Raw genomic sequence first — 23,923 nt, 5'->3', positions numbered from 1 at the left:
ATCGAAGAAAACTGCCAGAAGATCCAGACATGAAAAAAAGACAATGAAGAATTACTTTAAAGAACCCCAGATTCATTATAACAATTTTTATCTAATACAAATCGATTAAAATTAATTTTACATGTTCGTTAAATAATAATGATGATGAGAAAAAAGACAAAATTACACGTTGAATAATTTCAAATTAAAAAAGAAAATTTTTCTTATCAGAAAAAAATACCTACATTATGCAAATACGTATCAATCACATATTTTGCGTATTTTGTCAAACCTAAAGCGATATGTTGCAATAATTAATTATTATTATTATTTTTTTTTTTTTTACTTATTTAAAATTTAAATATAATTAAGTTTTATATGTATGCCCTTCGATAGTTATTCGTCTAGAAAATTTATATTTTTTCAAGAATAAAATGAAAAATTTTAATTAGGGCTTACCTCTAGAAAAATCGATATTTTATTATAGAAAAAAGTAAAACGAAAAGAAAGTCAGTCAGATGACAAAATTTTTAAAATCCCATTTCTTATTTTAAAAAAAAAAAAAAATGATTTAAAAAATTAATTTACCTTACTGAAAAATGAATTCTTATTTAATTAATAACTTTGTTAAAATAATTTTATTTTCGTTACACAAAATAATAAATAATTAATAAATATAACACAAAATATCCTCCCGTATTGAATAAAATGTACGCTTAATATGACATCTGACGATCAGAGCAAATTTCAAAATGGCTGCCGTCATTAAAATCATTTCAGAAATTTTTTTTTTTGCATCGAGTAAAAATAAAATTATCGAACCGTTTATTTTAAATTTATTTAAATATCAATAAATTAAATAATTTTGGTAAAAACTTAATTTTAATAAAAAAAAAATATAAGAACGAATTAAGAAAAATGTAAAAAATAAAAATATTTCGTGGACCAATGAACGATAGCAAAAACTTTCTCGACCTAATTTCAAAGTTGATTTAAAAATAAAACAAGTTTTTCCAAAAATATTTTTTTTTTTAATTAGGCCATACGTAGCTAAAAAGAATCCTTGTTTTTTTTTAATCGATATCAAATTTAAAAAAAAAAAAATTAAACAATTATATATTTGTAAAAGTTTCACGACTTATTCGCAAGACTAATTTTCTTTATTTTAAATTGATAAAAATAATTAACTTGAAAACATTTATTAAACTAAATATTGAAATCGATGAAAAATTATTTTCTCTAATTTTTTTTTTGAGGTTACCCACCGGTAAATATTGATTAAATTCTTGCGTGACTTTATTTTCTAAAAAAAATTTTTAGTAATTAATTAAACTTTCTTTTTTTTCAAAAAAAAAAAAAAAAAAACTAGTTCGGCCTAGTAAAAAAATTTTATTATTGCGTGACCGCGTATCGAATTTAAATAAAAAAAACCGTTTTTTTACTTATAAAAATAATTTCGTAAAAAAATTCAATTTTGTAAATATAACAATAATTATATATATATATTTATTAGTTAAGTATTGTACAATTAAAAATATTATAAAAAACAAATTTTGAAAATCTATTTTTAAAAGTTTTAATTAAATGATAATATATATAAAAATCATTATTATTTTCATATCACTTTCTTTTAAAAAAAAAAAAAATCACATTGCTTTAAAGCTTATTATTATTATTATTATAATGGAATGACAGAAAATTAAAATTTTAAAGCAATTATTATTAATTAAAATGAAACAAAACAAAAAACAAACAAAAAATTTTTGTTTATTATGTACAAATATATATATATATTAATCAATGATAAAATTTTTGTTATATTTGTAACCTTGAATATGTTACGTCAATCACGGTACGAACCTTCCTTCCTACCTACTTCCTATATTATATACCTGATGACATCATTAGAAAATTCTTTTTTAAAAAAAATAAAATTTTTAATTTCAATATAATTACCTTCTCTAATTATTATTATTATTTTTATTTAAAGTAATTTATTATAATAAATGTTTTATTTAAAAAAAAAAATAATCACCAAGCATACGGTTACTACTCGTATAAAGCAAAATGATTGTTAATACATAAAATACATAAATAAAATTATTATTAATATTATTATTATTTTTTTTTTATTTTATTGAATTGTCAAAACGAACGAACAAACGAGTGGATAGTAAGTAACGCAAATAAGCATAAAAATTATTAAAAATTATGCAAAAAAGTCAATTATTATTATTATTATTATTTTTATAAATAATCTCTAAACCCTTTAATATACCGTCTTTTCAGGTATTCAACAACAGCAAAAAAAAAATTATAAAAATAATTCAATTATAACAAATTGATAAAATAATAATAATAATAATAATTTTTTGACGATCCGTTCGTTTTGTTGTAATTTAAAAGCGCCATCTTTTTTTTTCTTTTCCTACACTAATTAGCCTTTTGATAAAATAATAATAACCTTGAAAGAAGCATTTAAAAATTAAAATAAATTTTTAAAATTATAAAGTAAAAAAAAAAAAAAAAAAAAAAGAAAATGATGATGATACGTTTTTTAAAATCAAATCTCTAAATCCAAATAAAATTTTAAATTATTATTAAGATGAATAATACTTGAAAGCGAGCCATTCTCATGAATTTTTTATTGTTCTTTTTTCGACATTGCTTGCTGGTATGATGGTGGATGCTCCTGTAAAAAATTTTTTTTGTTTATCGTTTCTCTGATAAAATTTTAAAACTTGATAATGATTTAATCATTTACTTACGTAATATGATGGGGGAGGCACATAAGCAAACTGAGGCTTATTGGGATCATAATAAGCTGATTGAGCAGCTTCAGCTGCTTTCGGATCTAAAACAAATCAAAAACAAATTTTTTTTTTTTTTTTTTTCTCGTAATCATGCATAAATTTTTTTAAAAACTGAATTCAAGTCAACAATTTAATCGTTTAATTAAACATTATAAATTAAAGTACTTAATTTAATGTAATTGAACTACGAGAAATTAATGAAAAGAGGCAAACTTAAGTTAAAAAGATAGCCTTGAACCCATATTTCATTATTATTATTATTATATAATTACATGCATGCCTATGAAATAAGCAAGGCTTGGTTTTAAAAAATATTTTAAAAAATAATAATAATTTTTGATGTGAAATAATATCGAATTTTTAAATAAAATTGGTTACCTGGTGGTGGTGGACCAGAAGCTCCAGCGTAGGGATCACTTGGTGGTCCGAAAATTCCAACATATGGTGGAGGTGCACTAGTCATAAACACAGTGTTGGCTGAAATTAAATACAGTTCATAAAATCAAATGTAAAAGTTGAATTATTTTCAAGTATGATGATATTACTACAAGTCCATTCTCCTAAATATATCAAATGATTAAAAAAAAAAAATAGAAATCTAAGTGAGCACTTACGTGGAGGTGCATTTGGAAAAGCTCTGGTGGGAGGCACCCACCCATAATATCCATTCGGTTCGGGATGATAGGCTGGGGGTGGAGCTGGATGGAATGGTCCTTCTGGACTCACATAAGGAGGTGGAGGTCCATAAGGTGCATTTCTTTTAGCTGAAAATCACACATTATTATTGTAAAGCAATACTTCAAAAACAATACTAGAAACATTGCAAAAAAAAAAACATCATCTACAAAAATATCAAATCAAACAAAATTAAAAAAAAAACCCAAATCAAATTAAAATAAAAAAGAAAATTTTTTTTGTTACCGAATGAAGCAGCTTTAAGCATTGCTTGGCCAAAATCGATGGCACCACCAGATTTAAAAACTAATTTAAATTTTGCTTGTCCAGACCAATTACCATTAGGCTGAGCCATAACAATCCCTTTTATGTAATTAGCACCAAACACTGGTTGTTCCAAACCAACCTAGTAATTTTAATAATTATTTAATTTTTAGTGCACAAAAATAAATTCAAACAATTTAAAATATTTCATCTGATTAAATATATAAAAAATAAACTGTTTAAAATTTTCTTTAAAAATATAACACTGTGATAATAATAGAATATTTAAATTATCTATACAAATACAAACAATTAATTACCTCTCTCATAGTGACAAAAGGAAAACTGAATGATTTAAGCATGTCATTTTTTTTCTTATTATTGAAAATCATACGATGGGTTGTCAAATAAATTCGACCACTTTTTGATCCCTTAAATTCTTGTTGATTTTGACCAGAAAATTCCATAGTAACATCATCAGAGTACAAAATTATTCTACGAAAAAGAATTTTACAAAACATTATTATATATAAATAAACAATTAATAATTAATTTTTTTTTAAATTATTAAGATATTTAAAAATTGTAATGAGAACAATAAAAATTGTATTCTTTATAATATTGATTTAAGATTAAAATTGAAAACACCTAATACGTTTATACATATAATTTTTTAAATAAAGAAAGTTTTTCTTTCTTTTTAAGATTTTTAAATATTACGTTTAATTTTTTAAATATGAAAATTTTTGTTGGGTATTGTTTTAAGGAAAATTTTAATCCCTTTAATACCTGTGCAGATATTTAAGGAAAAAAAAACAACAAATTGCGCAATATTTTTTTTTGCATTAAAAAACACAACTTACTGTTCTCCTGAATGTATAAGAACGCCATTATCATTGGCGTGAGCCGTATTTAAAGACATGGTATTAAACCAGAAAACAGTTTACAACTTAAAATTTTTTTTTTTATTGAAATAAAGATATTCGTACTGTAAATGAAGACCGACAGCTGTTTAATGAGACTTGTAGTTATCATTTATCAGGGCCCTTGAAAAATTTGGTTTCTGAACGTTCTTTAAATTATATTTACTCAGTCCCGCCAAAAATATGTTGATGAACAATTTTGATTTTATGAATTGAAAATGAAATAATATTTGAATGATTTTTATTTTTTATTTTTTTCTCAATAAAGCACGATAATCTTATAACATTATTGTTAAGCATTGTTGTTCGTTTATTATCAAAGCAGGTTTGTTTAGTTTTTTTTTTCACAATTATCATAAAATAAAAATATTGAAGATTAATAAAGTTTTTAAATGTACCTTTGCATTTAGGGCATCAATCATGGAATTTAGTACGATAGGGGGAACCAAAAAAGTTACTTCTAAAAATTTTTTATTAGAAAAATATCCTTTAGATTTAACAATGTATCTAGAGCCTCCTGATGAACGAGTGCCCGTAGATGAAATAAGAGAAATGGCTGTAGAAAGAGTTAAACTGTTTAGGGCGTTTGAAGTAGCTTCAGTTAAACTTGGAAATGGTTTTAATTTCAAAGAATTAGCAATCGATGAAATGAATAAACAAGGTTTAAAATATTTTATGCCTCTGGTTAAAGGGTATTCTGATCCTGAAGCTAGAAGAAGAGATTATTTATCTCATTACATGTTAAGAATATGTTATTGTCGTACTGAGGAGTTAAGAAAATGGTTTGTATCTAGAGAAATGGAGTTTTTTAGATTAAAATTTTTTAATATTGAAAACAAAGAAGATATTACATTGTTTATGAAAAAAAATGGTTTAAATTACACTTCAATATCTGATGAAGAAAAACAATCGCTTTCCACTCAACTTATAAATTCATCGATTAGACATATTAATTTGGATGCTGTAAATATTTATAAAGTGCATTTTTCTCAAGTTTTTGATTTAATTAAAAAAAGAAAAGTTTTCTTGAAATTAGGAAATGCATATATTCCTCAGACTGATTTGCATTCTGTTATAAGTTCAGTTTTTAAAAAAAATCTTATCGAAGAATTAGAAGACATTTGTAAAAATTTATCAATATATGAAAGTGATCAAAGAGTGAGTGCTATTGTGAGAGGTTTACATAATTGTTACACAGGAAAAGATTATTGTAAAAACACTGAGAAAACAGAAATCGCAATTGAAAATTTGGATGCATTGTCTATGAAATCTTATCCGCTTTGTATGAAAGCAATGCATGATACATTTAAAACGACTCACCATTTGCGTCACAGTGCAAGACTTCAATATGGATTATTTTTAAAAGGTATAGGAGTTAGTTTGACTGATTCATTAAAATTTTGGAAAATGGGTTTTACTCAAAAGCCTGATATAAACAATGAAGTATTTGAAAAGCGTTATGCATATTCCATAAGACACAATTATGGTAGTGAAGGCAAGAGAGCTAATTACACTCCTCATAACTGCTTAAAAATAATTAACACGCCTGTAGGACCGGGAGAAAATCATGGTTGCCCTTTTAAACATTATGATAGTGATTCCCTTAAAAAAATGCTTTTGAAATCAGGAATATCAACATCGGATATTCTGAACATTACAGATTATGCGACAAAAGGACATTATCAATTAGCATGTACAAGATATTTTGAAGTGACACATAATATAACAAATGCTAATGGAATAAATCATCCTAATCAGTATTTTGAAGACAGTCAAAACCTTTTAAATGGCACAAAACCTAAAGAAATGAAAAAACAAGAAACTTCCAATCAAAACTATAAATTTGAACCTGATTGGGATGACAATATTGATTTAACAAATATATCTGATATTATAAATAATGCAAACGATACAAAAAATGACAATTAAATATTTTAAAAAAATCACAATTACTTACTTGTTTAACAATACTCTGCAAATAATTATTATTATTATTATTATTACAAAAAACAAATCATTTTATTACTTTAAATTTTTCATTGTAGTTTCTACCTTTCTGAAAAAAAAAAAAAAAAAAAAAATATATATTTTATAAATTAGTACAAAACTTTGTTTTTTAAAAGTTAATTTTTTTTAAGTTTATAATTTCCTTTCCGTCTTGAATAAGTATTTAAAAAACTGAAATATAAAAGGAACAATTTTATTAATTATGGCAATTAATTTCATCTGAATTACGTACACAAATTACATAAAATAATAATTCAATTTTTTTTTTTTTTTTTTTTAAGTCATTTGTATTTCGTCTATTGATTTTGGTACATCTTTTTCACTTATAGGTTTGCCAACAAATGATAATTTATCTGGTTGTCCTGGAAATTTTGCTTCATTCTATAAATAGAAAGATTAATATAAAAATTTATTTTTTTTTAAAGTTAATAATATAGTTATATAATTGAACTACAAAAATTTAAATAGTCATGCTTACTAAAGAAGCTCCTCTTTCTTCAAGTATTTTATATGCAAAATTATTAAGCTGCAAAAAAAAAAAAAAAATTTATTATTTTGACAGAATTTAAATGTTCCTAAATTTGATTTAAAAAAAAAAAAAAAAAGCAATTACTGACCAAAATTCCTTTCGGCAATGCTATCCCCTGAAACCTATATATATTTTCTTTACCATTATGATATCCGATAACATTTGTTATGGAACATTTTCCAAAGAAAGATGTATCTGCAACCATTGGTCCATTACTTATATCAATATGATCATTTACTCTGTATAATGTTATCATTTTATCTGAAATTTAATAACATGGATTGTGCAATCGATTTACCATATTTGATTAACAATTATTTTTTATATATATAAAAGGCAAATTACCTTCTGCTTGCCTAGCAATTTCAGGAATTTGAGCCAATTTGTATGGATTATCCTCGAATATCTCAATGGCAATAGACTTTTTAACTTTTAATCTTTCAATTTTATGATTGCCTTGCACGAATAAAATAAATTCAGCTGATAAAATACGTAATTCATCAATGGTCGGAACCCAATTATCAACATTCATTACAACATCGTAAATAAAGCTACCGCTTTTAACTGAAAATTTTTTTTTAAAAATTTTTTATCATTCATGAAAAAGTATTAAAAAATTTATTTAAAAACTTACTGTAAGGTGGTGGAAAACTGTGTAAATGAATTTTTACATTTTCTTTAAAAGCTTTACTTATAACAGCACCCAAAACAAAACTTCCAGTTCTCCAAAAAGCTTTGTTCAAACTGTACGGATCTTCATCTTTGAAAGTTAAAAATTGAATTGTACATTCTCCTGGAAGTGGTCTATGCATATCCCATAAAAACTCATCATTAATCAATGCTAAAGCAGATTGTTGACACACTGGAAGAGAAATATCTAAAAAAAAAAAAAAAAATTTCTACATTAATGATTAATTGATCGCTGATGAAATTTTTTCGATCATACATATAAATTGAGATAATAATAAATGAAAATTACGCTTGCAACAATCATATGGAGTAGATATATCTTTGTTCATTAACAATTCAAGGTTTTCTGTAGAAGTTTTAACTTGAATCGGAATCTTCTCCACTCTACCAATTGCTTCAAGCTGCCTTTCCTGCTCTCGAGTAAATATTAAATTTTTTCTTTCTATTATTTCTAGATTTGAATTAGTAACTTGATTGCAATTCCCTAGAAAAGAGAGTAATTAAAATATTTATGAGTATTTACAAAAAAAAAAAAAACAGTACTTCAATAAAACAAATTAATTTTTTTTTTTTTTTTTTTTAAAAAAAAGCAGTAAATTTACATTTAATGTATATAAAAATGTATTTTTTCAACTTACTACTAAACGAAAAGAAACCTGTCTGTTTCTTTTCAAGTATTTGTTTCTTAAGATGTAATGTGAAAAGCCGTCGAAACATTTTAAAAATTTTATTATTTTCTAATAGAAATATTTTATTAAATATTATTAAATATAAAGCATTTACATTTTATTTAAAAGTAAAGTATTTTTTTACAGGCAGTATTATATATTTTTAAAATATAAAGATTGCCAACCTAATTTAACCAAAAAATCAAATAAACCTTTACTTGATATTTACAATAAGCTGATATCTATTTAATTTTAAAAAAAAAAAAAATTTTAATTAAATTACTGTTGTTATTTTATTAAATTATTATTTAAAAATATATTTTGTAATGATTTTGTTACTACTATAATAAGCACAATAATAATAAAATTCATAGAATAGACAACGTGTTTTCTTTTTAAAAAAAAAAATGTTTTAATATGGCTGATAATTTGTTGTTAGTGTTAAAGATTTTCTTGTAATTTAATATTGTACAAGAAATGTTTGATTTTTTGATGTGAAAATTTTTTCTAAACTCAATATACAATTTTTACATCTTACAATTATTAAGAGTATGAAAAATTGTTTGTATATTCTAATTAAAAATGAAAGAATATAAATTTCAGCCGTATGTCTTAAAGCGCCTGGACCCAAGGAACGAAAATGAAGAAATTCCAAAAGGTAGAAGTGGTCACAGAATTGTTTCCGATGATTCATACGTATATTCTTTTGGGGGTTTCAATCCATTTTTAGAATATGATCAGAACCCAGTCAATGATACATTTTCCGAAATGAATTTATTTAAAGAACTGTGGAGGTTTAATATTGCTTGTAACGAATGGGAAAAACTTTCTCATTATACACCTACTTTACCAAAAGAACTTGCATCAAATGCTGTGGTTATGAAAGGAAATACTTTACTAGTTCACGGAGGAACTGGTGTCCCTTTTGGACATCATTGTTCTAATAAGACATATATAACAAACCTTAGGGAAAACAAGGCTTTAAAACTTCTTGAAACTAAAGGCAATCATCCTCCTCCTCAATACGGTCAAGCTATGGTTTTGGATGGTGATAACTTATATGTTGTCGGTGGAACTTCAGGTTTTGAATATTCAGCCAACATTTATTGTTTAAATTTAAAAACATTGATATGGAAGCCTGTTTATATTCACAAAGGGATTTCATGCAATGAACCACAGGGAAGATATAGACATGAAATTGCTCTTTATGATTCTAAAATTATAGTTTTAGGTGGAGGTACAGTCCATAATGTTTTCGAATTGCAGGTACTGTAATATGTTTATTTATTTAAAAAGTTTTTTTTCAAATTCATAACTGCACCAATTTTTTTTTTTTTTTTTTTTACTAATTTTAAACAAATCTAACTATTTTAGCATCTCCCGGCATATAATTTAAAAAAAAATTGTTGGGAAATTCTCACAACTTTAGGTGATCTAAATGATACGAGTAGTGATAGCAATCATAGAGGATTTCCAGCACCTAGAAGATGTCATGGTAGCATTCAAACAGTTCCAGAAGAAGGTGAAGATCCAGAATTTATATTATGTGGAGGATATAATGGAGTTCAGATTTTTTCAGATATATGGAAATTAAATTTAAGAACTCTACAGTGGACCAAATGGCAAGAAAAATTATTATACCCTTTGAATTTTCATTCTGCAAGTTTGTCTCCTTGTGGGAAAATGTTTATATTTGGCGGTATACATGAAATATTTAATGAAGGCAGACATGTTATGACTTATAGAACAAATGCAATATTTTCAAATTGGATAAAAATACCTAAATTAACAGAAATATGTTGGGAAGCTTTATTGTTTTACAGTCCTGGGCTCATAAAACTTCCCAGATTTCAACTTTTGAGTTGTGGTATACCTATTCAATTTGTTGATAGAATAAAAACCAGTTAAAATATATTTTAAAATTTAAAAAAAATTGTTTTTTTTTTTTTTTTTTTTTTTATTTTCGACCCATTTGAGTAACCAATTAATGTAATTGTATCAATAATGCGAAAAAAAAAATTTTGAATTAGTTCTGCGATACCGTCGGAAAAAATCTTTTAAACAATGTTGGTAACCCTGAAATCAAATTTAATTTAACTTTAACGTCTATGGTTACGTAATAAAATTTGTATTATGACAATAAACGGTATAAACAAAGTCGAAATTTTTTTTTTATAATGAATTCTGATAATATTCTTGAGGTATTTCCTACCGCCGAAGAATTATCTTTAGTTAGAACTAAAATTAAATGTCCTCAAACAGGATGTGAATCGGTTTTTTTATCAACGTCAAATTTAAATATGCATTTAATAAAACGTCATAAAATCGCTAATAATGGTTTGACGAAAAAAAGTGAAATGCAATTTTTCTGCCCAGTAGAATCTTGTTCTTATTTTAAAAAATCTAAAAAACATTTTACTAAATTAAAATACTTGAAGCAACATTTTTTAAAAGTCCACGCTTCTAAAGACTTATCCTGTAATAAGTGCGAAAAAAAATTTTCGACAGAAGCATTTAAATCATCTCACATGAAACACTGTGGAAAATTATTTACTTGTACTTGCGGGTTAAATTATACTTCAAGTGAAGCTATATTAACTCATTGCAAAAGAAAAGGTAAAGGACATATTTTTTTGGAAGAAAAAAATAAAAATGTTTCCGATAACAATAATTATGATGTAAATTTCACAACCGAAACCAAAACTATGGGTAAAAAACCTGAAAGACTCATCTACCCTAAACTTTCCAACGAAATGTCTTTTCCCATTCATTACATAGCTGCTGTAGCATTAAGTGAATTGTCATTGCCATGCAATCTTTCTAAGGTTGTAGATAAAGGCATTCAAACGGACTTATCAGATTTAGCATCAGTTAAAAATCATAAAAATAATACTATTCTATTTAAAACTGAAAAGAAAAGAAAAAATTCTCAACACACTCAAACTATTAGTAAATTAAAGAAATTAAAAATATCAACTCAAACTCAAACAAGCATCGATTATTTAAAACCGAAAAACAAAAATAATGTTAAAACTATAATAAGAAAAAAGAAAAAAAGTATGGAAACACAAACCAAAGATTATTTAAAAAGTCCAGAGAAATTTACCACCAAACTTCAATACAGTTTGGAATCAAGTTGTGATCAGTGGACAAATACAATACCAATGGATAGCAGTGTGAAAAATGAAATTTTATTAGAATCTAACAATAAATCTGATATTTTGGAAGAAATAAAAGAAGTCAATGAAAGTGCAATACTAGTAAAAAACAATGAAAAAAAATGGATCTGGGATAATCATTTCTTTGTTCATCAGGATAAAGTTTTAAGTTCCGAAGAATCGAAAGGAGAGGATCCAAAATCAGAGTTACTTAATATAGCTACTGAGTTAAATAATTTGTATAACAAAGAAATGAATCTTGCCGAATTTACTCCTTTGTCTGAAAAAAATAAAAATCAATGTCTATCCGAACAGGGGTCAGACAGTCAAATGTTTGATTTAAATAAATTGTGCAATATTGAAACGCAAACGGAAATTGATACGTTTCTCATGGAATGTGGTGGAGATGAAGCATTCACACTTTGTTCGACAACAGAAACTCAAACCACAGATGATTTCGATTCTCTTTTATATTCTAACATGTGTACTCAAACATGCGAAGAAGTAGATCTTTTATTTAATTTCAATTTTGTAAATAATCAAACTCAAACATCATGGCCAGAATTGAATGATTGTTCTGAAATAAATTAATATTAAATCTTAAAATCCACCTACTAAAAATATTCGAACAAATTTATCTACAAAATAGTTTAACTGACTTTTTTTTAAAATATATTATTCCATTTGTTATTTTTTAAATTTATTATTTCTTTCCTTAATTCGATAAATGTTTTTTTTTAGCAGTTATTATAACCTAACTCATTAGAATAAAAAATTATATTTAATATTGAATTTTGTGTTTAACTCCTCAAAAAAATAAAATTTTAAAATTAAAAAGAAAACAAATTACTTATTATATTTGGAAACCCTTGCAATTTAATGAAATCATTTGTAAAAAATCAATTCTCGAATAAATATTTAATAATTTTTTTATTGTTAATATTAAAAAAAAAAAAAATAAATAAATAAACTGGTAAATCAAAAATGCCCTAAAATTTTTTCTTGGGTTTTTTTTTTTACAGAAATATTTATTTAGTCTACATTAATTTTTTTTGGAAGATGATAACTATTTTCCATACTGAATATATATATTTACTTGAAACCGAGTCATTTAGCACTGGAAATATTCATTTTAATATTAGCTACAGGTGAACAAAAGTAAAAAAAAAAAAAAAACGAATTTGTTCGAATATTACGGGTAAGTAGTAAGTAGGCGATCTCTGATTTAAGATTTTTTCCAACTTTTGAAACATCACCTGGGATCGTTTAAATGAAGTATATTTCTGGCCTGAAAATTAACCGGATGAAATCTCGCAATGTATTTAATTTAATAGAATCGTAGATTTGAAAAAAAAAAAAAAAAAATTAAAATGGCGTACTTACCGTTGAAAAAGCAGCACTGACAACATCTTTTGCAACGGTTGAAGCTTCACTTCCACTGCTAATAATGTGTTGAATTTGTATGGCTTCGACTAATCTTCTGTCTAGAAATTTCCAAGTTTCTTGAAAATCCGTCGATTTATCTTGAATCATGTATAATTCCGTTACTTTGTAAATACCACTAACTCCGATTCTACGTATGTACCAATTAAACTACAATAAAACACGAACTTTGTGCAGTTTGATTTCAAGTTGATGAAAACACTTAATCAATAAAAAATTAGATAATATTTGTCGTACGTCTACGGATTTATCACCAGCGTAGAAACATATATCGTCGCTTAATGCAAGTAAATTGGCAAGAGCGACAGGAACATTTGGCGGTAAACTCATAATTGCAATTGCTTGCGGCCATTTTTGAATGTAAGGAATAAGCATTCTCAACCGTACTTCTATTGAATCTCTAATAAAATCTTGCGGTTCTTTAATTCTAAAAAAAATTAAAACACTTTGTGATACTTGGTTACTTTAAAAAGTAAAAAAAAAAAAAAAAAAAAAAAAAAAAACATACGTTTGAGGATTATCCGTAGCTTTTATCATGTAGTCTTTCAATTTTTGATTACATTTTACATAAAAATAATTAATTACATCTGCTCCACCGTTTGGAAATATTCCATTTGCTATCCCTGGATACCCTACAGATTCAGCACCTGGGGGGAAAAACAAAAAAAAAAAAAAAAAAAAAAAAAAAAACATTTAATTTAAAAAGTCAAAGGGTTTTAATTATGTAAAATTACAAAACAAATAACAGGGTAAATGCCTTAAATTTTTTTTTTTTTTTTTTATTAAAAAATACCGTTGCTTATGGCTTCTCTAGACCATCCGTGAACGGGTACAAAGTCAAGGGAAGCATTTAATATTTTTTCCCTAATATTACTCTCATACTGATGATCATCTGAGGAATTTTCTTTTTTATCTTGATTATCATTTTTTGTTGAACAATTTCGTATTTTAAAAAAACAACAGCGAAACCCTAAAAAAAAAATGAAATTATTTGTGAACTCCTGAAATTTTTTTAAAGTTTTAATCTTTAATAAATTTTTTTTTCCTCGAGAAGAGTTTTGTTTATATATATATATATATATATATATATATATATATATATATATAAGAAAATTTGTATGGGATTAAATAAAAAAAAAAAAAAAAAAACTTCTTTTCTAAAAAAATTTTTTTTTATTTCGCATCTAACTAAGAACATTCTTGTATACATTCCATTAATCGATTATGCAATAAATCAATCAAATCAACTGCATTTAAACAAGACATGTAAGCAGTTTTTTGCTGTTCCTTTGTTAATTTTGGTAAAGTTTGATTTTTAACTGTAAGTTCAATATCTAAATCAGATTTGGACAAATCTGATTCATTCCTTTTATCATTCCCTTCTAAATCCTTTAGTTTCATTTCATAATATATTTTTGAATTTTTAATGTTTTCCTTTAATGGCACTAAAAACTCTGCATTGATTTTAGTAAAAAAACGTTTTATGTCTGTCACATCATCCTTATCTCTTAGAATTAAAAATTTCAATACATTCAATGATGAAATAATGTGATCTGCATTCTCAACTAAATCAGTCTTAGAATTATTCTGTAAGAAACAATACTGTTTTAATAAATCAAACAATAACTTTCCTTTATAATATTTCACATATTTGTGATATAATTTTAAATTTTTCGATAGTTCCAAAAAATTAGAAAGTAATTCTTTGATAAGAACAATTAAATATCCCAGAGTTCCAGAATGATCTATTAATGTTCTTATTCTTAGCAGTAATAAATATCTGCCTTCCCAATTAAAACATGTTATGTAGCTTTTAAAACAAGTTAAAGCTAAATTACGATTTTCTTTCACTTGAGAATAAACCATTATGCTATTTAAATGCATAAGAATATATTTATGACTTGAAAAATACAAATCTGCTTTTTCCAAAGAGTGAACTAATTGATCAAGTAACAATTTTAAAAATTTCAATCCATTATTTGTAGCTGTGTTTGTTTTCTTTTCAAAAAATGGAATTGTTACGTATATTAATGATAACATAATATGTTTGGGATTGTAAACCATTGGCAATCTAATATCTTCATGTTCATTTTCACTAAAAATTGAAAAAAAAAACATGCCATATGATAAATTAGACACTACTGTTATGTCTTCAAATGGATTCACATTATATGCGACATTTGTGACATCGCATCCATTAAGAAAACCATCATTGCATTCATCAATTTCTGATTTACTAGATTTCGATTTTAAATCGCTAACATTTATAGCACGAAAAAAAACATATTGAAGAAGATGCATTGGATTAGAAATTAATTTTAAAATAAGACTCTGAATTTTATATTTATAAATTTTCATATCTGGTACTTTATCTATGTTAATGCAGGGCAGTAAAATATCAAACATTTGAAGAAGTCTAGATGAAATTAAAATATTTAGCTCGTGAGCTTCAACAGGGTTTTCAACTGCTTCCTCAACAAAATATTCAAAAAATGTCAGAACATGATTCAAAACACTTAATATTTCTAATATTTGTTCAGTATCACATAATTGATTATCATTTTCTGTACTGTCAAATTCATTGTAGATTTCATCGAAAGGAAAATTTTCTATATATGACCTTATCGAATTAAGTGTCCATTCTAATGATTTTAATCTATTTTCTTTTAAAACATCTCTATTTAAAAGTATTCTTAGCAAATTTAATATAATTGGAAATTTAGTAGTATCTGCTTCATCCATTTGTTCTAAAAATTCCAGTATTCCTTCTTCAGGATTAGCTTCCATTGCAAGAATTTCAAGTAATTCTTCACTGCATGATGCCAAGTCATTATTATTTTCCCTAGCCTCTTTTGTTATATGTTTACAAAATATGGGTATTAAATCCCAACAATTATTTTTCAAATACACTTTATTATTATCATTTTTAAATAAATTAACTGCTGCGGAGTAGTCATGGATTTCTAAAAATTTTGTCACTTTCTCGACAAATTGTTCAGAATTAAAATTATGATTTGCCATACTAATAATAATTAAGTTTAATTTTTTTGAGTAAGTTTTACGATTTTTAAATATAAATTAAAGAAAATATTTAAAAAAAAAAAAAAAAAAAACTTAATATTTAAACTACATTAACTGTAAAATTGATGTTCCAGAAAGCACAACTGCTGAAGTAGTTTCACTATTTAATTAAAAAAAATTTTTTTTTTTTTTAAGTGTACCTTGCTGAATAGAAGCGTTACTTGTTTTTTGCAGCAATGATTTAATAGCAGCCATATTTAAATTAAAAAAATAAATTGAAAATTAAACAACTAAATATAATTCAATAAAGACATATATCGAAACTTGGTCGCCATCATTATTTATGTTTCAAAGGTTGGAAGCTATTCCCCAGATAAAATGTCTGCTTAATTGTCAAAGCTATTAGTGTAAGAATATCTATTATTGTAAAAAAAAAAAAAAAAAAAAAAAAAAAAATTTACATGTAAATAGTATTTTTTTTTTTGTAATTCAGAAAAATAAAAAAGAAAAAAGTTTTTTAATGAATGGGTTAGTTAATTTTTTTATACGATGTCGACTAGATCTCTTTTAACTAAAGAATTAAATGGTAAGTTGTTTACATTTTCATAAATAATAGTATTTATATGAAAATGATTCACATCTAGGGAGTGTCATTTGTTTTTCACTTAACCGTAAAAATAAAAATGTTTTTGTTAAAAATAACATTGGCAAATTGAAACACTTTTAAATGATTCGATTAAATAAATAGTCTAAGATTATGGCAAAATCATAATCATTTATTTGACTGAAATTAATTTTTAAGTGTTAATTTAAAAAATTAAAAACATGCTTTTGTTTTGCTTGTATAATTGCCTTAAAAAAATTTTTTTTTTAAATTTAATTTAATGATTTTATGCCATTCGATAATAATAAAATAATGGAAAATATTTTAAATGAATAAATCAAACAATATTTTATGCTTATTAATAAATTCAATAGTATTTTTAAATAAAATTTTTTGGGCAAAATTATTTATTTTGAAAACATTTCTTTTGAAAAAAAATTTTATTCCAAGAAAGTATTACACATTTACCTTGGAATTAATTTTTTTAATAACCTGCTAAAAAATACAATCTTTTTTTTTTTTTTAATTAAATGTTTCCAGTTAGTGACTTTCTACAATAAAAAATGTGAGAAAAAAAAAAAAAAAAAAATGAAACCTGTTGGTGTTCCAGTTAATGTATTTATTATTACATTCCTTTTATAAATAACTGCATTCTTTAACTTAAAAAGTTGCTATTCTTTTTATATTATGATTCATTCATTTTATGTTTTGGAATAATTTTAAACATTTTTTTTTTTTTAAAGATAAACTAGCCAAAACTTTTCATTAATCTTAAGTACTCAGAATAAATTTATTGTATTAATTAAAATTTTAATTTTTTTTATTAAAAAAAAAATGATTGTAGTACTTTTTGTTTGCTTAATTTGAAAAATTTAAGTGTTTAATTTATCGACAAAAATTTTAAACAATAATAATTTCATCAAAGTTATTAATTATTATCAATTTATTTAATTTAAATAATTTAATTACTTTAAAGTTTGTTTATAATTAATAATAATAATAATGAAAAGTAGTTATTTGTTTGTATAATAATTGTAAACAAATGGTATGATTATACATTAATAAGTTTTTTAAAGAAATTTTTTTCCTTTTTCTTTTTTTTTTTGTTTATAGAAAGTGTCAAAGCTTTATTAGGAAGAAAAATTAAAATATTATTAAAAAATGTTGTTAAATTGGAGACAAAAGGAGATAAAACAGAAAACAGAGTATTGGTTTTTTCACCTTGCAGACTTTTCGTTCTTACGGCTAAAATTCCTACTAGAGTTAGTATATATGTCACTTTTCCTCAATATTATTATTTAATTATTATATTCGTCATTTATAATTTTAATTGTTATGAAATTATAGATTGATTTTCATTTCCATTATTTGGAAATCAGTGCAATTGAAAGCAAAAAGCCCAACAGGCTTTGCTTGACAGTGCACGATAAAGCTTATTCATTTCTGGTAACTCCGGAATCGGGACAAGAAGAAGATGAATGCGTGGAAGAAATAGATTCTATGGTATTAGCACTTGCTACTGCTATTAGAAACATATTTCCCACTGTTCCATTACAGTAAGAATTTCTCACATGGTTTTATTAGTCTAATTTAATTTATTTACATTAATAAAAAAAAATATTTTTTTTGAAGGTATATTATTCCTAGAATTGATATTATCCCTTCCAAAAGATTTGAACACATAAAAAAATGGGAGATTCGTAATAGCGATTCTCACACATTGGGGGCTTGTGGGGGTTTTAGTACTCAATATGCTTGTATGTGTGATTACCATGGTGCACCTTACAGGGATGAAGTAGCATGGGATATTGATACCATTTACTTGTGTCAGGGAAGCAAAGAGTTGTGTTTAAAAGATTTTGATCATTTAGATCCAAAGTAAGATAATATTCATACTTTAATTTTTTTTAGATGCTTTTAACGCGTAAAAAACATATATATATGACTTTATTTAGTTAATTAAAAATAATTATATATTTTTCATAATTTTTAATTTTTTATATATTTTTATTTTCAGAGATTTAGTGCCAATAATCAGTGCATTAGAATATAACACTTGGTTTAAAAAAGTAAGAGTTAGTCATATAAGATTAACACATGAATCAATTGATCGACTTCTTCACGTTATGAAAAAATCCCTTAGCATAGAAGAATTATATTTAGATAATATTAATGCGAAAGCAGATTTTGCACATAAACTTTCTCTAAGTTTAATATCGAATAGTAAAACTCCATTGCATACTTTAGATCTCAGCAGTAATGTAATTGAAGATAAAGGTGCGTGCATATGTATATATGAATATATTGCCTTGAAAAACTTTAAAATTATATTTTGTGTGAGAATATGTATTTAAATTAAGCTTTGAATTCATTACTTTAGGAGCAGCACATTTAAGTATGTCATGCTCTAAACTTCCAAAGGGCCTGGTACATCTAAATCTATCACACTGCGGTTTGTCTTCGAAAGGAGTTAATCAACTTGCTCATTCTTTTAATATTAATAAAGCAATATCTTCCACATTGTCTCATTTAAATTTATCCAATAACAACCTCAAAGAAGAAATAAATGTGAGAAGAAAAAAATATTATTATGAAGTTAATTTAAAAAAAAAAAAAAGAAAATTATCATTTTTTAACTTTGATCATGTATGAATTTCAGAATTTATGTAATTTCCTTGCACAACCCAACGTTTTAACTCATTTAGATATTTCAAACACGGATTTTGTATTGGAATCATTATTTGGAGCCTTGCTGCGAGGATGCGCCACGAATTTAGTACATTTAAACGTTTCAAAAAATTATTTCAATATGAAAAAGAACAAAGAAGTTCTTCCCTCATTTAAACAATTTTTCACAAGTACACTTAGTTTAAAATATTTAAATATGTCTAATTGCAAATTGCCTCTGGAAGCTTTAAAGTCAGTATCCTTTGCTTTGTTTTGTTTTTATTAAAAAAAAATAATAATGATATTTATAATATAAAAATTAATTGAAAATTTTCAGGCATTTACTATTAGGACTTGCGTGTAATGAATCAACGGCAGAAATTTTTTTGGATATTAGTTGTAATAATTTAGGAGCTCAAGGTGCTCACGTATTAGAATCTTGTATTCACGGAGTACGATGTATATCTAGTCTCGACATCAGCGAAAACAGTAAGACAAAATTTTTGCGATATCCAAAAATAAAATTATTACATTTATGCATTTAAAAAAATCAAATTAAAACGTTTATCTCATCATAGATATGGATGTCGAATTAGCGTTGGTAATATCAGCAGTTGGTAAAAACAAATCAATTAAACATTTACACATGGGTAGAAATTTATTAAACATGAAAGCAAAGCATGTATCTACTGTCATGGAGGCTGTTGTTCAATTAGTTCAAGAAGAAGACTGCGTATTACAAAGTTTAATGCTTCCGGATTGTCGACTGAAATCCGATCTACATAATTTAATAAACGCTTTGGGTAGCAATCAATGCTTGCAAACAATCGATATCAGGTAACTTTATCCTAATATTTATATACTCTATGACATTTTAAAAAACAAAAAAATTTAATTTAATTTATGAAACGTTTCTAGCGGAAATAATATGGGCGATCCTGGAGCAAGACTTTTAGCAAAAGCTTTGCAGATTAATAGCAAAATAAGAACAATTTACTACGATAAAAATAACATTACTCTGCAAGGATATTGCGATTTGGCGTATGCTTTGGAAAGGTTTGCTATCGTTCAGTGAAACTTTTAAATACGTTATTTTAAAAATATGGAACCACTTACCTTTATGCAATATTCTTTTCAGTAATTTTACCGTGCGTTACATGCCTTTTCCAATTCACGACATTGTACCGTGTATAAAAACTTCCGCCGAAAGAACCGATGCCGTTATTAAAAAAATTCAACAGTTGCTTTATAGGAACGTGACACCTAAAAAATATAAAAACGGACAAGCATTTCGGTAAGTATTTTACCAAGAACCAAATAATCAAGAATTTTACAAAGTTTTAAAAGTTTTCTCATTTAACAATAAGTCAAATACTTACTTATTTTTTTCAGATTGCAACAAGGATTTTTGCTTAGTTCCACGCAGCAAATGGTTGACAAACTCGTTGTTCAAACTCATGATACAATAAAAGCTCTAGCTGCTGAATCTGTGGCTCGTAACAACGAAATTAACAGTGCAACGGCTTTGATCCAAGATGCCGACAATTCAAAACAGTTGTTAACAAGGCTTCACGATGTTATATTAAGGCGAGAAGAAAGTGGAAATCCGGTAGATTTGAAACTCAGGAGCGTATCTCAGGAACTTCATTCTGTAATAGTAAACTTTCTTCAGGTAAATAATAAAATTTTCTTATTTTCATCTTTTCTCTTTCGGTAAGATGGAGACGATGAAAATTGTTAAAAGTAAATGTTTTCAATTTTTATTTTTAATTTAAACAAATATTATTAATTTTTCTCAGGGTACTCTAGAGAGCATGATCAAATGCGTGGAAGAAGAATGTCCAAACATTGCGAGTTACGAAGAAGTAACGAATGATATAAGAAAAGCTTGCAATGAAAAAATTTACATTCCTCTGGAATTTGTCGAGTCTTGTATTATGGATCAAGCTGGAACGGATATTATGAACAAAACAAAGTAATTTAAATAAAAGTATTTTAAGATTGCGAATTTTAAATGGATAATGGTGTTACAATATTAAATTTAATTTTAGTGAACTCAACCTTGCGGCTGCTGCACACGTATCAGATAAAATCACGGATGAAGTTATTAATCAATTGTCGAAAAATTATAAAACATTGGTACGGTATGATTTGAAGTATTATTAATTTTTAAAAAATTAGAATATGAACCCTAAACTATTGTTTTTTTTTTTTTTTTTTTTTTATAATAATGGCGAAAGGTTGGAGATTCAAGCCGAAAAAGATCATCTACTCCTGATGTTTTAAGAAGTGGTTCTAGACTAAGCTCAAATGAAGATAGCGAAAGTTGTTCTTTTGTAGATACCGTTAGTCAAATGTCGGATCAATCTCCTTTGGTAAGCTGATGTTTATTTATTTATTTATTTATTTATTCTTAATTTATTTAAATTTATGAAAATAAAGGCTATAAGTTATTTAAAATAAATCGTTCCAATGTATTTCATGCTACTAGAAATTGGAATATTTGAATTTGGTGAGTGAATTTATTAAAAATTTTTTTAACGTATCGTCGATTCGAAAGTTATGAAAAAAATGAAATAAATTTTGCATGCAAAGTAATAATTAAAAGTAAAAAAAAAAAACTTGCCATTTCCAGGCAACTCCTCATCTTTCCAGCAAGAAAAAAAGTTTACACGGTAGAAAGCTTCGACCAAAGAGCGTCGTGGATTCCGTTGAGGGCCTTTCGGCGGATCACATTCCCGATTTATTACCCACGATACCCAAATCAGCAGAAGAAAGTTTGGATTCCGTTGCGGAGTTGCCAACTCAACAACTTCAACATCTGGTGAAAGGCAGACCGAAAAGGTAACTAAAACAAAAAAAAAAAAAAAAAAAAAAAAAATTATTCATCGAAGTAATAATTAATAAATTTATTTTCAGAGCCAAAACGAGACAACCGACGAGACCAATGTTAAAAACTTCAGATATCGTTGAAAAAGCAGAAGATTTGGATTCTGGTTTGGATACATTTTTTAGACCCGGTAGCGTCACTCCCACAACTCCTCTGGTATCTCCCACATCGGATGAAAGGTAACATTTTCCATCACCACCACCACCACCACCACCTTCCCCTCCCTCCATTAAGAATATTTTTCTTTTTCAGCGAGAAAACTTTTCCATGCCAAAGTCCGACGTATAATAAAAACGAAACAAAAAGTCAAAAATTGTCACCGTTATTGAAACCATTCACGGCTCCAAGATCCAGATCGAACGATAATATTACGGAAAAACAATTGACGTTGGAAAAATCTCCGGTGGTTCAACACAAACCCACAGGAGTAGGACCATCACCATCAACGAAACATTTTGCCAAAGATGATGCTTTTGCGGAAAGTAATGAAATTTTCCCCCCTCTTTTTTTTAATTAATAAAAAAAGTTTTCTAACCGTGGGAAAAATTTATAAATTTTCTTTTGTTTGTTTGTTTGCAACAGCGAAATTAGAAACGGATTCAGGAGGATGGAGGACTCAACAATTGTTGGACAATAGTAGCAATAGTAGTAATAGTAGTAGTGGTGGGAAAAAACAAATATTATTAGATGAAAATAGAAAATTAAAAACATCACCCGTGATAGGAAAACACGATTATTTAGGAGGGGATGAAAGCGGTCGGGAAATTCCAAAATCTCCAATATTTAAATCAGTAATCAAAGACAACAATGAGAATAAAACGACTGAGGCAGGTAAAACAAGATTCTAGGTTTGCCTTTTTTTGGTTTTTATTATTATTATTATTATTATTTTTTAAAAATAAAATAAAATCCTTAATTTTGATTTTACGTAAGTTTTGTTTCTCATTAGAAAATAAATTATCATTATTAGTTAGAACTTTGTATTTATTTGCACTTATAAAGTAGTAGTTTTATCCTAAAACATCACACGTGTAAAACATGGCACAAAACATTTTGTTTTTTTTTTTTTTTTTTGAAATAAAATGGCATGAGTTGTAGGAGGTATTTGGTTTGAATTAAATTTTAAATTTTGTTAAATCAGGTTTTTTTTTTTTTTTTTGAAAAAATATTTAATAAATTAGCATGCCTCACATTTATTTGATGGTGTTATATGTGATGCACTTTTTTTCACAAGTTTAGACAAGAAAAGAAAAGAAAAGAAAAAAGAAAAAATTTTAAGGTTTTTGGAAAAAGTGTCTCGCGCAACATCATCAGGTTTGATGTTTTGAATTTTTTTTTTTTATTTAGGAGAAGGAATATCGAAAATGAAACCTGCTCCTCCTGTCGCTCCCAAACCTCGTCCCTGGTCAATTATTACAGAAAAATCAACATGCAATGATTTTAATGTTGTTTCGAATCGTCGGAATAATTTTCACGTGAGTTTTCTCTTTTCTTTTGTGGGATTCAAGAAATAAAATAATAATAATAATAATAATAATAAATAAATAAATAAATTTACTTCTTACCTTCTTTTTATTTCAGGGAAAATCTTC

General features: G+C 25.7%; 7 protein-coding genes across 7 annotated transcripts; 4 read left to right on the top strand and 3 right to left on the bottom strand.

Annotated features, from left to right (window-relative positions):
* Positions 1-2,623: 2,623 nt before the first annotated feature.
* Positions 2,624-4,653, bottom strand: Phum_PHUM521450 (WW domain-binding protein, putative; the record flags this gene model as incomplete). Its single annotated transcript, XM_002431282.1, has 7 exons — positions 2,624-2,671; positions 2,748-2,833; positions 3,171-3,269; positions 3,407-3,556; positions 3,714-3,873; positions 4,052-4,226; positions 4,595-4,653. The coding sequence occupies 7 exons, from the start codon at positions 4,651-4,653 to the stop codon at positions 2,624-2,626; spliced, it is 777 nt and encodes a 258-aa protein (XP_002431327.1).
* A 421-nt stretch (positions 4,654-5,074) lies between these two features.
* Phum_PHUM521440 (DNA primase large subunit, putative) lies at positions 5,075-6,583 on the top strand (the record flags this gene model as incomplete). The annotated part of the gene is made up of 1 exon (XM_002431281.1): positions 5,075-6,583. The coding sequence occupies one exon, from the start codon at positions 5,075-5,077 to the stop codon at positions 6,581-6,583; it is 1,509 nt and encodes a 502-aa protein (XP_002431326.1).
* A 354-nt stretch (positions 6,584-6,937) lies between these two features.
* Phum_PHUM521430 (mitochondrial 50S ribosomal protein L39, putative) lies at positions 6,938-8,597 on the bottom strand (the record flags this gene model as incomplete). Its single annotated transcript, XM_002431280.1, has 7 exons — positions 6,938-7,042; positions 7,140-7,187; positions 7,279-7,451; positions 7,536-7,754; positions 7,825-8,067; positions 8,170-8,364; positions 8,537-8,597. 7 exons carry the CDS (start codon positions 8,595-8,597, stop codon positions 6,938-6,940), a joined length of 1,044 nt encoding a protein of 347 aa, XP_002431325.1.
* A 533-nt stretch (positions 8,598-9,130) lies between these two features.
* On the top strand, positions 9,131-10,456 carry Phum_PHUM521420 (kelch repeat protein, putative; the record flags this gene model as incomplete). The annotated part of the gene is made up of 2 exons (XM_002431279.1): positions 9,131-9,814; positions 9,923-10,456. 2 exons carry the CDS (start codon positions 9,131-9,133, stop codon positions 10,454-10,456), a joined length of 1,218 nt encoding a protein of 405 aa, XP_002431324.1.
* Positions 10,457-10,725: 269 nt separating this feature from the next.
* Positions 10,726-12,297, top strand: Phum_PHUM521410 (uncharacterized protein; the record flags this gene model as incomplete). Its single annotated transcript, XM_002431278.1, has 1 exon — positions 10,726-12,297. One exon carries the CDS (start codon positions 10,726-10,728, stop codon positions 12,295-12,297), a length of 1,572 nt encoding a protein of 523 aa, XP_002431323.1.
* Positions 12,298-12,958: 661 nt separating this feature from the next.
* Phum_PHUM521400 (uncharacterized protein) lies at positions 12,959-15,936 on the bottom strand (the record flags this gene model as incomplete). Its single annotated transcript, XM_002431277.1, has 10 exons — positions 12,959-12,994; positions 13,090-13,299; positions 13,387-13,576; positions 13,658-13,796; positions 13,943-14,119; positions 14,300-14,306; positions 14,398-14,736; positions 14,797-15,244; positions 15,266-15,480; positions 15,517-15,936. The coding sequence occupies 10 exons, from the start codon at positions 15,934-15,936 to the stop codon at positions 12,959-12,961; spliced, it is 2,181 nt and encodes a 726-aa protein (XP_002431322.1).
* Positions 15,937-17,362: 1,426 nt separating this feature from the next.
* On the top strand, positions 17,363-23,179 carry Phum_PHUM521390 (carmil, putative; the record flags this gene model as incomplete). Its single annotated transcript, XM_002431276.1, has 19 exons — positions 17,363-17,389; positions 17,953-18,036; positions 18,122-18,330; positions 18,407-18,652; positions 18,792-19,051; positions 19,155-19,342; positions 19,434-19,693; positions 19,779-19,930; positions 20,020-20,278; positions 20,360-20,497; positions 20,580-20,735; positions 20,834-21,113; positions 21,241-21,416; positions 21,493-21,585; positions 21,696-21,816; positions 22,077-22,285; positions 22,361-22,510; positions 22,584-22,813; positions 22,914-23,179. 19 exons carry the CDS (start codon positions 17,363-17,365, stop codon positions 23,177-23,179), a joined length of 3,504 nt encoding a protein of 1,167 aa, XP_002431321.1.
* Positions 23,180-23,923: the final 744 nt, after the last annotated feature.

The sequence above is a fragment of the Pediculus humanus genome, genomic scaffold, assembly GCF_000006295.1.
Source record: "Pediculus humanus corporis 1103172108284 genomic scaffold, whole genome shotgun sequence".
NCBI lineage: Eukaryota > Metazoa > Arthropoda > Insecta > Psocodea > Pediculidae > Pediculus > Pediculus humanus.
The sequence above is the reverse complement of the archived record's forward strand: the minus strand, read 5'-3'. Positions and strand labels throughout refer to the sequence as shown.